The following is a 14,033-nucleotide window of genomic DNA, read 5'->3' as shown; positions in this document are numbered from 1 at the left end:
ACCAGGAGAGCCAACACTATCTGCGTAAATGCACTTTAGATGAAACACAAAAGCGTATATCGAGTCATTCCTTCATCCCACCAGAGACAAATGAATATTATTGCAGGTGTCGGTCAAACTTTCCATTCTTTTGATACCAAACAGTGACAAGCTGAGCCTCGAAGAGGAGGACCCAAGTGACGGAGAGGAAAACTGAAGGAAGTGGTGGATTCCCCAATAGCACCGCATGATATCGGAATAATGAAGGAACATATAGAATTATATTTTATTTGTAAGGAATAGAGGGGATCTATGCAACAGTTACATCGACTCTCACTATGGCACCTACTAACGGAGCTGCGGCCTCTTCCTTGCAGTCACTCTTGTCTAAATGGGGGGGGGGGGGGGGGGGGGGGCTGAGCAAACAGGTAAAGAAGAACAACAGGTAGAACAAAAAGGAAAGTACAGGGACACAAGAGCACCTCTTCTTCATCATAAGGAACAACAGAATCGAGGGGCTAACGGCAGTTTAAACTGTTCGTTGAAGGGGGGGGGGTCAGAGGTTTTAGATACACTGGGCCACGGGGTAACCCCCTCCATCGGCCGTGTGTTGAACCGTGTGATCCTGCAAAGACCCCAAGTCACTGAAGCGCTCGCCACACCAGACGCACTTGAACTGGCCCTCCCTGGAGTGCGTGCTCTGGTGCTTGACGAGGTGCTCGCGCTGCTTGAAGCCCTTACTGCAGTGGTCGCATTTATACGGTTTCTCCCCCGTGTGCACGCGCCTGTGTCGGTTCAGGTCCGACGAGTATTTGAAACGTTTCTCACAGTCGGGGCACTTCAGCGGCTTTTCCCTCGACGGGTCGCAGCGGTGCTGGACGAACTCGGAGGACGACAGGAAGCGGCGGTCGCAGAGCGAGCACTTGAGAGGCTTCTCCTGACAGTGAGCGTTTTGGTGACGCTGCAACGTCGCGCTCTTCTTGTAGCCCTTGCCACAGACGTCGCACTTGTATGGCTTGTCGGGCGAGTTGTCGGACGTCTCGCCGCACTTGTGTCTGAGCAGCTCGCCCGACTGGCTGAACTCCTTGTGGCACGAAGCGCACTTGAAAAGGTTGTCCATGCCGTGCACGTGCTGGTGGTAGAGGAGGTGCGAGGGCTGCATGAAGCCCTTGTCGCACAGGTTGCACTTGAAAGGCCGGTCGCTCGGGTCTTTGTGCGTGCGTCTGTGGCGCGCCAGTGCGTACTGCTGCTTGAAGCTCATCTGACACTCGTCACAGTGGAAGGGGCGCTCCTCCGAATGCGTGCGCTCGTGCTGGCGGAGGTCGGAAGGCCGCTTGAAGCCCTTCGCGCACGCGGCGCAGCGGAACGGGCGCGAGCCCTGCGGGTGGCACGGGTGATGAAGGAGCTCCGACGACTCTTTGAAGTGCAGCTCGCACAAGTTGCATTTGAACAAGTGCTCTCCGGAGTGCACGTACATGTGGCGCACGAGGTGGGAGCGGTGCTTGAAGCTCTTTTCGCACACGGCGCACTTGAACGGCCGCTCGCTGCTGTGCGTCCGCTGATGGTGCTGCAGGTGCGACGACTGACTGAAGGCCTTGTCGCACGCGTCGCACTTGAACGGCTTCTCTCCCGTGTGCACCCTCTCGTGCCGGGTGAGCTCCGACAGGTGTTTGAAGCCCTTCTGGCAGACGGAGCATTTGTACGGACGGTCCCGGGCCGAGGGAAAGGGGAGGATGGATGAGCTGCTGCTCGCCGACGCCCCGTCGCTGGCAGACTGCGGCGGATTATTTGAGCTTGACATGCCGCTGCCAGAGGAACCGGGTCGGTAGGTCTTCTCGCATATCGAGCACTTCATCGGGTTCGAGCTGTTGTGAGACGTGTGGTGCTGGGCTAAAGAGGTGAGCAGTGAGAAGCCCATCTTACACACGCCGCACACGAACGGCTTCTGCTCCACCTGAACGCACTGATGTTCCAGCAAATCCGTTGCCTGGTGAAAGATCTTCAAGCACTGCGTGCACTGGAACGACCGGTCCTGAGTCGCCATGCACTGGTGCTCGTGAGGGTTAGCCAGGTGGGAGATATCATGTCCACAAGCCCCACATTTGTGTCCTCCTTCAGCCCCTACCTGTAAGGAGGCCTGCTGGGCCTGACCAGGGTGCTGCTGCTGCTGCTGACCGTGCTGCCCGCCGCCGTGCTGCTGGCCCCCGCTGTGCTGTTGACCGTGTTGGTTGTGCTGTCCATGCGGAGTCTGTTGCTGCTGTAAGGACATGGCGTCTGGCTGAAGTACAATGCCATACACAGCACAGCCCAAAGAGTTCTCGGCTCCTGAAGGGATGGTGTGAACGACTTGAGGCGGGGCGACTGCATGCTGCTGCCAGGCCTCCGTCACGCGGGCTCGGTTGTAGGGATTCAGTTTGGCAGCCGGTGCGGCCCAACTGCAGGAGCAGAGGAGGATAGGCACAAATGTAAATAACGGATCACAGGTTTCAGCGTGTTTTATAACAGGAGGACAAGAAAACTTACTCCATTTCAACAAGTGTAGATCTGATGGAAGGTTTAATGAAGGGAGCAATGTTGTGTAGAGGAAAACGGCTGTGTGGAGAGTTGGAAGAAAATTCCTGACCTTCAAGAGGTATCTGTATGAAAAGGAAAAATCAAAGTGCGACAAAATAACAAATGAAAGTATTTCCAACATTCATTGATCCAGTGTGCGATGCACGGCTTGCTCCAAAAATTAAGGAATGGGATTCTCAAAAATATTTATAGATTCTGCAAAGCTTGATGAGCTTTTACATTCATGTGCAATCAAATTGAAAAGCCGCTTCTAGGCTTTCATGGCTGTCTATCTAGAAATGAAATGCTGAACGACTGGCGTAAAGAGAGAGAGAGAGAGAGAGAGAAAGAGAGAGAGAGAGAGAAGGGGGGAGGGAGAGAGAGAGGGAGAAATAGAGAAAAGTGGAAGGCAGCGTCTGCGCATCATAACGTGTTTCGTCTCCAAGCGAAGATCACTGTAATCAGAATAAGTTAGCTAGCTAGCCTAGCCACTTGCTAACGCCAAAGAGGCACAGGGAGGAGGCTAACCATGGGTAAATAACGTGACAGCAACTGCTGCAGCTGCACTTTTGTTTTGTTAGCAATGCATGTACGGTTGATGATAAACTCCACGCACACACACGCACACACATACCCGAGGTATCCATTGCAGCCCGCCGATGGTCCTTGGTAAAACGCCAGTCTGTGGTGGGTTAGCTTCTCCCCCTAAGAACGTTCGGATCCGTCCTCTCATCCGCAAGCTGCGCTCGGATCTTCTCTTGTGGCCACACAAAAAACGAGTTCAATAAAACAGGCGCAAATGCCCCCGCGATCTCCCGAATCACGCCATGAACGTTATCGTGTCACTTGTGCATTAATGTGCTTCTAAGGCATACTTCCAGGGAAAGTAAACGCATTTGGTTATAGAGAGCTAGCTAGCTAGCTATTGGCTAGCCTCTCTGCGCTCCTGCCCGCGCACGGGAACATGAATAAACCATGAGTTAATTGGCACGCTCACAGGATGGGTTTCGTGAAACACGCGTGGAAACTTATTTCCTTTCGCATCTAATCGTGCCGTTATGGAGTAAATGTGTTAATGACGAATCAAACGATCATTATAAATAAATAGATAATGTCATTATCATCATGACGTCCCGTTTCAGTTGAAAATACCACTTTTATAAATGTTGTCATGAACTGTTACAATATGTTTCTATTTTTGGCAAACTATTACATTTCAGTTAACATTTTAAGACGAGACCAAGTTATATAAACACTTGTCCATCGGTTGACTGTTTGTGTATTATAGCAAACGTCTGTCAGGGGGAACTTATTGTAGTTGGATTGTGTTTCCCTGGGACTTAAATAATTGTGGCAATAGTTTGTTTACACCGGAAGTCCCGGATTTTGTCTGACTGTAGAAACCGATTGAAAACGATATTGGAAGCAGAATAAAAGTGTTTCCTTTCAGTATATTTTAAGTGAGCTCAATATTTGTAATTTAAATATCTCTGATGAATAATTAAATGCTGCTATGTCCTGACGCATCACGCGATTTAGGATGTTGGTTGGCTACAGCAGCAGCTCGGAGGAAGAGGGGAGCGAAGTGGCAGCGGCGACTGTTCAAACCCATGGCGGCCCTGGAAAGTGCAACGAGGAAGACTGTGGTAGGAAGAAACCCAAAATCGACCAGGAGGTTCCTAAAGCAAGGTGTTTAGAGTTTTCTATGAGTTGAGATAGTGTTATTTACCGAATACTGCATATACGAAGATAGAGAATATCACAAAACACGACTATTCAACATTTTAAAACTGTTTCAATTGTAGTTGTATTATCTAGTCATGGACACCCTCTTTGGCTGATTAACCCTGTGAATGCTGTAATTCAAACTGTAATATTTTTGACATGTTTCCAGCAGACTGCCTCTTCCTGGTTGCCTGTTGGACATGTTTCAAGAGGAAGAGATCTCACAGACTGAAGACAGCGCTCTTCATGATGGACGCATCCGTTCCTTCAAACACGAGAGAGGCAGCTGGGCCACCTACGTTTATTTGCAATGTCAGTCCAACACACCGATCATCACATCACCCACAATGCTAGCCACCCAAGTGCCGTTCCAGATCGTAATAAACCAGATGGATCACCAAAGTTTAGTTTCCTGTGCGCATGTTTCTACTTGTCTCTTCTTCACATCAGACCATCCGAAGGAGGATTTCAGGGAGCTGCTGGAGGAGCTGCTCTCAGTAGCAGCAGCTTGTGGTGTAGTTCTGAAACAACAAGAGGAGTTCCACCTGAGCCTTTCCCAGACTGTGGTGCTGAGACACCACTGGATCCAACCCTTCACACAGAGCCTCCGGGCAGGTCTGGTTCACTACAAGAGGTTTGCCTGCTTTAAATACCCATGCACAACTTAATTAATAAAATATATTTAAAGAATCCAGGCCATGCTTACAGATTAGTCTTCTCGGGGAATGGGGGGATTTTCATTCTTGCTGTGTTTCTTGTTGCCAGGTTTGCTTGCTCAGGGGACAGACTTCGGGTTTATTGTAATGCTGAGAAAACAAGGTAAAGTCTAGTTCCTTTATTGTCTCTGTCCTAGCTCAGATACATCGCTCGTCCACTGGCCATGGTGATATTCAGAATAAATGAACTCTGTGGCACGTATGATTGTTTGAGGATCCATTTGAATGTATTTACCGGTATGTGTTATCTCCTGTAGGACCTTTCTAGGGATGGAAGTGTGTGCTGGGCATGTCCAGTTGTTGGATCTGGTCCAGGCAGTGGACAGAACAATGAAGGAATTCCACCTGGACACTTTTTATGAGGTTATTTAAAACACACTCTGACACACAATCATTTCTTTGATCCTCTGTGGTCTGCAGGTGAACCAGTTGTTGTGCTCTGAATTTGAATCTAAATTTGAATTAGTGCATAAAACCATGTGTGTGTTTGTAATGCGTTTTGTAGGATCCATCTTTCCACGTGAGTCTGGCCTGGTGTGTCGGAGACGTGACGGGACAGATGAAGGAGTGCATTCAGCAGCTGCAGGTACTGGGACAGCGGCGTGCTCCTTTTTCATTTGACATGATTTCTAAAGGCTTCTGCTTGTGGCGCTACTTTTTAAAATCCTCTGGCTGTGTTCAGGACCGTTTTGACAGCTGCTGGGATAATGTCAGAAGACTCAGTGACTTAAATGTCAGAATATACCAGCGAGTTTCTGTTCATAGGTCTCTGATTTCTGACCGTTTAGAGTCTGGTTGATGATCACGAAGGACCGTTTCTGCTGAGGTTGGAGTGTTCAGAGCTGCGCTGCAGGACCGGGAACAAGACCTTCTGCTTCCCTCTTCAGCCCTGACAATTCACACATTTACCGACGCCAGTAAATCGTCACAGCTTATGTCCTGAAGAGCCACAAAAACAAGTCGGAAATGTCATCAAATAAAGATTGTGGCTTAAATGATATGCTTCAAGCAAATGTGTAATGTTTGTTGAACCCTCCTGGACTTGCAATCCATAGTAACCAATCAGCTGCCGCCATCACACAACCATCAAATTTCCTCTAATTACTGTTACTTGGTAATAAATGCTTACAGATGTGTAAAAAGTATTTTTCTTCATTATTTTAATACTGTGTCTGAATAAAGCTGTTATCTGTGTTGGTGTTTCTTTTTATAGACAATTATTGATGAGCTGAATCAAACAAACAGAGCTGAACTGAGCTAAGGGCCAGATCTGACCGTTAGTGACATCATCATCGTACCAGTTATTACAATAATATAAAAGGTCAAGTTCACTGAACTAGACATCAGATGCCTCAAGCTGCAGCATTCGATGAAAACTGTTCCTTGATTGGACGTCAGGGGTACGCACTGGTTCATGAGGATTTACTGCATGAAGAAAAGTCAACGGATGTAGTATTTGAAATATTTACTCTGTAGAAGGCAATACACATTCATGAATGACAATAAAGATAGCAGACGTGTGCCAGAGGCTCGGTGGCACAGTGTAATCCCTCAGGTCAGCCGCAAGTCCACAAGAACAAAGATTTGGCAGACAGAACTCTTAAAGTACATCCAAAGAGGATAAAACAAAGAAAGCCCCCCCCCCCAATAATTTCTCCAGGTGTAAATCCAGCCTGTCATGGCACGTCGATAAAATAAAACAATCAGAATCATTAAAAAATACTGCCATGACCCGGAACAGTGGCTAATTTACTTTTATCACACGAATGCACCAAAACAGATGCTAACAGGTAAAATGCAGCATCTGCCTATCTGGTGTTTGATACGCAGAACAATCAGAGTCCAAATTTAATTTCCTAGTACAAGATAGAGAACATTGGGACATGATTGAAAAGCAGAAAAAGGGGCAGAGACAAATAGATTTCACCGTACAGCCAAACAGTAATATGTCAAGAAAAAACTACCAAATGCTACAATATGGGATTTGTTGCATATAATCTGAATTTGTTACCAACATTAAAGTCAAAGGAGTTTATAAATCTCATTCACAACATTAAACGAATCATCTTTGACAAATTACTCGGTGGCACGTTCAGTGTTTCCCTGGTTGTGGTACGTAAACACGTCATCAGAATCATTCTGGAAGTAAAATCTCTTTTAAAAACTACGATAAATGTAAAAGTATCTGTATTCAGGCTCCACAGTAAACAACCTGACATTAACATGCAATTTATATTCACAGCTATAAAATTAATTAAAACTTTGATTCAACAATTATGGTACAAAATGTGAGAGTTTTCTCCTAAGCGGCGTGGCGTATAGCACGAACAGCTGCAGCTCAGACGGGCGAGTCGTTCCACGTCTCTTCCTCGCACGGCTGCGTGTTCTGGACTCTGTTACCCTCGTCTTCCTGCTTTTCTTCCCCGCATCACGGGGAAAACAGCACATTCTTGATGTAAGCCACGGTCGTGGCGTTCAGCAATATGTTCACGTGCTCATTCCCTGGCAACTCTTGCAACGTAACAGGCTGTTTCTGCTTCCCCAGCCACCGCTTGCACTGCATGGCGCTCTGCAGGTTCACCGTCCCGTCCCCGTCGCCGTACGCCACGGCGGGCTCCACGTCCGGGAACTTGTCCGAGTAGCTGAATGCCTCAGACGTGTCGATGCCGCTGCCATACAAACAGTGGACAGCCACCCCAGGGGGCGTGAGGTTGGTCACCAGCTTCTCAGTGTCCTGCCGCATCAGCCAGCCGTCCACGAAACCAATGTCCGAGTAGAGGCGCTCGTAGTCCAGCACAGTGTAGTTTGCGGTCGGCGTCTGCAACAGCACCTGGTGGGAGAAACAATTATAGGTTGACTTCCTCTGATGCAAACCCACTAGCTGTTGCCTAGCAACGGGTTTTATTCAGGACCTCCACAACAACTGTTTGCCAGGTTTGCCTTCACTGCATTCATGCATTTCTAGCCACTTTGGGAACATTTTTCACTGACACATCTGGCACAAAAAGCAACATCAGGATTTATTTTGGTGCCGTCTCTACTGGAATAAAGAAAGTCCAATATTCACCATCCTTTTAACTTTTTGTTTCCACCAACTCGAACAAACTTCTTAGCTGCTAAACGCAACACTACGTTAGTCTTCAACTGTGTGAGCGAAGCCAAAAGAGATTTAAAGAATTTACAGGAACTACGGAAACAGATCGCATCAGTCTGGATGATCCTCTGTGGGCTTGCCACAAAATCACAAAATTCTACTTGTGACTTAATACAAAGAGAGGCTTAAGAATGACAGAAACACACCAAGCATGATATGTATATGTGCACACGCACCCAGAAATACTCACACACACACACACACACACACACACACACACACCTGATCTTTCGGCCATGAGTGGGAATAGGGGAGCATCCAGGAGGTTGTGACAGCAGTGCGTTGCTGGGAGCGAATCTTTAATGAACTGATGACAGGAATGTGGTTATTATCACCTGGAGGCAGAGGAAGAGGGAATCATGTAAAATGGAACTGAAACGGAGCAGAGAACTTTCATCCATAGACCAAAAACCAGTGACGATTTGTTGCAGGACAGATGCTCATCATATTCTACAACACTGCTCAAAACATTTATTTTCTGTCCTCCAACAAGAAAAATAAAGAATAAGAGCAAAAACTAGGAAGGAGAAACGAGAATAATAAAATAAGGAGTTACCACATAGGTAAACTTATCAAACTAATACATATTTAAATTAAAACAATAAAATAGAATATATAGTCATGACTAACATTAAAATGTTGTGATAATTATGACTACAAAACACTACATACATGCAGAATGAATAGATTTTAGATTATGCTTAAAAATAAATCAACAGTTGTAGTTTCTCTCAGAGACTCTGGATGTTCCAGTGGTTTGGAGGGAAATGAAAGCTTCACCACATGTTTCAGTTCTGCTTCAAATAACAGCTAAAAGAGAAGAACCTGAGGATTTGAGAAGTGTCACTAAAATACCTGAGACCCGAAGGTCTTCATGTCTAAATCCCAATTTAAAAGTAACTTTATTAACTAAACATTGCCGCTTGTCATCAGGACATGTCCACATAGACCGAGTGGCATCAGGAGACATGTCCACATAGACCGAGTGGCATCAGCATAGACACTGACCAATGTTAGTCGAAAAAATAAAAATAAATTATTGCCCCTATAATAGATCCTTGTTGTGGTACTCCGAAGAGTTGCTGCAACTGCCTTTTATTTCCAACTTTCCTAACGCTTCCTGAACCAATTTTCACAGAATTTTTTAGGGCTCTAATTATGCATTAATATAAAAAGTAACTGACCTGTACAGTTTAAAAAAACTAAATCCAAGAAATGTATATATTTTCAATTTTAAACTCTTCATTGTAATGTTTGCAGAAATGTAATATTGCACACGTGTGTGTGTGTGGGGGGCAGGTCTACCGTGTGCATGACAGCCCTTACATGTAGTATTACATAGTGAGAGAGTGCTCAGATTTCTGCTTAACTAAATTTCCTTGACTTATTTGACATTTTTAAAGTGTGAGATCCATTTTTGTAATGTCAGTGTATAAAAGACAATCTCATAATTGAACCTTTATTTGAAATACAATTTTGAGGAAAGAAGGAAAATGAATGCTTCTTCTCCAACACGAGGCATGATAACAACAAGAACACCACAACAGCTACGCCGTTACACAACAGTGGTCCCATTTCTTACCAGAGGTGAGCACGCGGAGAGTCTTGGCCACCCCTGCCCACGGCGCGCCCAGAGAGACGAAAGCCTTGATGTACCTGTCTTTCCAGGCCTGTGGCTGGTGGTTCAAGAAATACAAGGTGTACAAGTTGCCCATGCTGTGTGCAATGAGGACCACAGGCCCACCAGCCTTGTTCGCCATCTCTTCAACCATCTTCTGCAGTGCCAGGAAATAATCTTTATTCTCATCTGATGAAACAACAAGGGGCACAAGCAGACAATTATTAGAATGCTTCCAAGACATGATGCGGCCTGAAGGATGACATTCTCCACACCAATCAAGCAAGTCAGGCCCACCTTTCTTCATTCATTCTTCCACATGAGCAGCGAGTCAGCGACTGTTCTGCCGATGGGTGACTTTGGCATGAAGCAGTTTTTGTGCAGCCATAAAATATAGCAGCACTACTAAACATTACAATCTCGTTACTGCTTCCTTCTCACTTATTCTGATTTTACTGCAGAAAATAAGTGGGAATAAGTGACCGATCCTAGCACTAGGGTCAACAAAATATTGTGCATGTACGAAGTCATCTGCTAAGGTTGCCGGATCAATCAACCAATCAATAATTTCATCAGCAGAGTCCAGTTGCCCCGAGAAGCAGTGCCGAACTGCTTTCTGCCTCAAACTATAGCAACGCAGCTTCACACCACGTGATGCAAGCGAGGTGGAATGTCTTGGATGTAGAAGCATTTCAAACTAGAAAGGAACTCTGAGAGCGCAGACCTCCGCCAAGAAGCTCATTCCCCTCCTAATTGGATGTACACTGTCCACATGGTGATCTGGATCATCATCAATACGTTCTAAATTGTGAAAAAGTTTCAATTATAAGTAAATGGTATCTAAATTTAGACCAATATCCATCTTCATTTAAATAAAATAAATCAAGACATACCAGCGGTTTTTGCTTAATCCTGCTGACAGACAGACAAACACAACCGCCTTGGCGGCGGTAACGACACATTCAACTTGTGTGTGGCTTTCCAAGTCCAAACACAGATTGTCTGAACACCAGCAACAAACCCACTTTTCCATTCTTTTATTGAGCAGTCACACAAGTCAGACAAGTCCTGCCAGTCGTAGCATGAACAGGAGCGAAGAAACCCGTGAGAACCAAAAACAGCGCACACGACTACTTACTGGGGGCTTTCCTCCAATCATAGGGCGCTCCTCTGACATCATCACCTCTGGTGTAACCCCACTCCACCATAGCCTGCACTATAGTGAAGAAATAGATGCCTATAGGCATCAGACAAACAGGAACAAAAACAAGCAAAGTGTGAACGTTCTCAGAATCATACGCCAAAAAAAAGACCAGTGACAAAAGCAATACTCTCTTTCTTGTTTGCATTTTTTTGCAAGGACCCATTAGACAAAGTGGGGCGGGGACATTTTGACCTCATCCAGCAACTTTAAATAAACGTTTGAATCTTAAACTTACCCACATCGCGTTTGCTGGGGTCCAGATACTCCAGCGGGTATGTCTTACCAAATCCCGGGACACGGACATCGACACCCGGTGGGGATGAGGATAAATGTGTGGTCGTGTTGTAGATCAGCCTGCACACACGCGCACACACGCACACACGCACACACGCACACACATACAAACACACACACACACACACACACGCACACGCACACACGATGATCAGTAGCACTTCTGCATCTGTGGTTGCTACACTTAAAAAACAATGGTTTAGTTCCCATTTCCGGCACCGCTGCTCTACCTCTGCGTTTGTCATATCATGTTTTATAAATGAGTCTCTACAGAAATAATTCACCATTATTGGATCAAATCTCATGTAATGGAGACAATATCTATTTCCTGGAAGAGCAGCATTTTCACAAACAAACCATATGATAAATCTGTTAAGCTGGCAGAAGCACTAAACGGAATGCTTCTTTCTATACCAAACAGTTCAAAGGTTCAGATTGTCCTGTGTGCACTGATAGCTGCAGAAAACCAAACATGCCATCGAACCCATCTCCCCCACTGCCTCGTGAAATTAGCAGCGTAATCTGGGATTTGCAGTTTTGGAATTTTCACCACTGCATTTATACACCCTGTGTTTGGTGAGACTCTTCAATGTCCTACCTTATGTTGTCTATCCAGCAGTCTATGGCCAGAGGGACCAGGAGCTCCAGGTTGAGCCACAGAGTAAAGAAGGTGTCCGTCTTCTTGTAGCAGATGTAATGGACCACACTGGGTTTATCCAGCTTTGCTTCCAGTTGGTTTCCAAGATCTCCTGGAACTACACAAGATGGCAACGAGTCATGCATCTGAAACACCAGTGTCAGACAGGCCAAAATAACATCGGTCACCATGGATACAATAAAGTCAAATGGCAGGGGCGCTCTGCTCTTTAATGTTATTCTAACGCTTACTCCCCAAACCCAAGGTAGAAGGGGAGTAGAAATCTTTTGCATCATCATTTTTAAATAATGTGAGACTAAAATAAATTGCAGACTCTTGAAAATTTGGTTGAAATGCTGTAAATCCAGTTGAGACGTAAATGACAAACAAGTGTAAATGTTAAAAGAGGTGCAATTTTACTGATCTTCATTTTAAAAAGGTGACCAAAAGTCTCTTAGAGATCTGATGAATAGTCATCACAAATACAAACATGACATGAAACAAGCACAAAAGAGTTTGAGAGCGGCTTTCAATAACTCCCCCCATGATTAAATGGTCATTATATCCCATTCAGCGACCGAACAAACGTTTTTTGTCAGTTCCAGTAAGAGGCAAGAAAAGGGAAACTATGAAGCCAAACATAGAATTTTGTTTATTTCGTTAAATTCTCTAATTTGACCACAACCAAAAAAATCAGGAGCCAGAGACGATTGCAAGTCAAACAGTTAGACTGGCTGTTATCACACACCCGAGTCAGATAACCACAGATAAGATTCATCCAAGGCCCTTTCAGTGATGGAGTGGAAGACGATTTACCGGTAATCATGGGATTTAAAGGAATATTGTGTGTGATATTTTCATTCTTAAACTATAGCCTGTGAATTGAAATGAAGAGAAATTGCGCATTTAATTGCAAGATTAATTAAATAGCAGATGTGCTCATGAGTGAAGAGGAAATTCCATGTTCCAGCTCCAGTCATATGATCAGAGATCACAACCCGAACACAATCAGCTCTCAGAAGACATCCAGAACAGCAGATCAAGAACAGCAAGTCTAGTTGATACTATATTGTTGCTCTTCTCTGCGTCAACCTGGATGACATTTCTTCCATGCATGAACCTACATCACCAAATCTCACAAAAAACACGTCAACAATTGATCAATGGTGCAGTAATGGATTCTTACATCCCAAATTGGATGAATACATGACAGCCGAATTAATGTCTAGAAAAAAACGTGTCTGGATAGCGTTGAATGTCACTTGATGGGTTTGCACCGCGTCTGCGATACGTCGACACAATTATGAATGGAGTCTGGCCGTGTTGACAGTCGCCCACCATTGCCGTTTACGAGCTGCTGTGTGTTGACAAAAAAGTTGTGCAACTATTCGGCAACAGATAAAACACCGAAGAGAACCAAAACGGTCAGAACACACTTACTGATGACGACAGGAGGTCTCGGAGGAACACAAGACTCGTCGCCGGAACATTTCTCCAGCGGTTTTCCGCTGCTTCCAGCCAACAACAACAACAACAACAAGCCGGTCGGGAGCAGCGCACAGAAGGTCGTCATCCGGTACCAAGCCGCCATGGTTCCTGATATTTCATAACAAAGACGCCATCGCCGTCTCCCCTCGGTGTGTCCACAAAGACGCGCAGTGAAGCTTCAGCAGGCTTCCCCCCCAAAGTTCTCTGATGGAATATATCGAACGGCACACGTTCACCCCAAACGCTCATATAGGCATCGATCACGAGGATCAGATTACGCAAGACGACGTGATGTCAATACTCTCGAGGCGTGAATAATCGAGCGCAGATGCAATCGGACGCACGATCCTCCGACATGTGCTGTTTGTAAAAGTAAATACTTTATTATGGTGGAAATTATCAAGTACAATTTGTGTGCTCTGTGACTTAAAAATACCGCTGCGGCATCGTACACAATGAAACATGCCTTTATCCAGCGTCACCCTCCACTAGCCGTAGAATATGGTAAATGTGCTGTTTATTTATTAACCCATCTTCAAATTTGGGAATCACACCGGTGTCATTTTCAGATTGTTTGTTACTTTAATATTAAGCTGCGCCAAAAACATAACCTCCTACTTGGCAGAGGTAAAGATGTTGTTTGATGTTTAATTCATCATTAATCA

General features: G+C 45.4%; 3 protein-coding genes across 4 annotated transcripts; 1 reads left to right on the top strand and 2 right to left on the bottom strand.

Moving 5' to 3' along the window:
- Positions 1-544: 544 nt before the first annotated feature.
- Positions 545-2,507, bottom strand: znf319b (zinc finger protein 319b). The gene is made up of 2 exons (XM_068739959.1): positions 2,503-2,507; positions 545-2,414 (listed from the first exon to the last, which is right to left on the bottom strand). Exons 1-2 carry the CDS (start codon positions 2,505-2,507, stop codon positions 545-547), a joined length of 1,875 nt encoding a protein of 624 aa, XP_068596060.1.
- A 1,565-nt stretch (positions 2,508-4,072) lies between these two features.
- Positions 4,073-6,167, top strand: usb1 (U6 snRNA biogenesis 1). Of its 2 annotated transcripts, none has more exons than XM_068739663.1 (7): positions 4,073-4,221; positions 4,430-4,569; positions 4,708-4,891; positions 5,023-5,076; positions 5,231-5,336; positions 5,479-5,559; positions 5,762-6,167. In XM_068739663.1, exons 1-7 carry the CDS (start codon positions 4,073-4,075, stop codon positions 5,864-5,866), a joined length of 819 nt encoding a protein of 272 aa, XP_068595764.1. In that variant the 3' UTR covers positions 5,867-6,167. The 2 variants fall into 2 exon arrangements, with proteins under 2 accessions (XP_068595764.1, XP_068595765.1); XM_068739664.1 differs by having other exon boundaries at positions 4,170-4,221; positions 4,427-4,569.
- A 256-nt stretch (positions 6,168-6,423) lies between these two features.
- pla2g15 (phospholipase A2, group XV) lies at positions 6,424-14,015 on the bottom strand. The gene is made up of 7 exons (XM_068739095.1): positions 13,321-14,015; positions 11,842-11,998; positions 11,185-11,303; positions 10,884-10,982; positions 9,710-9,934; positions 8,350-8,462; positions 6,424-7,803 (listed from the first exon to the last, which is right to left on the bottom strand). Exons 1-7 carry the CDS (start codon positions 13,469-13,471, stop codon positions 7,402-7,404), a joined length of 1,266 nt encoding a protein of 421 aa, XP_068595196.1. The 5' UTR covers positions 13,472-14,015; the 3' UTR covers positions 6,424-7,401.
- Between the last annotated feature and the right edge of the window lie 18 nt (positions 14,016-14,033).

Source organism: Brachionichthys hirsutus, chromosome 5 (genome assembly GCF_040956055.1).
Source record: "Brachionichthys hirsutus isolate HB-005 chromosome 5, CSIRO-AGI_Bhir_v1, whole genome shotgun sequence".
NCBI lineage: Eukaryota > Metazoa > Chordata > Actinopteri > Lophiiformes > Brachionichthyidae > Brachionichthys > Brachionichthys hirsutus.
Note: the sequence above shows the minus strand (reverse complement) of the source record. Positions and strands in the feature narration are given on the sequence as shown.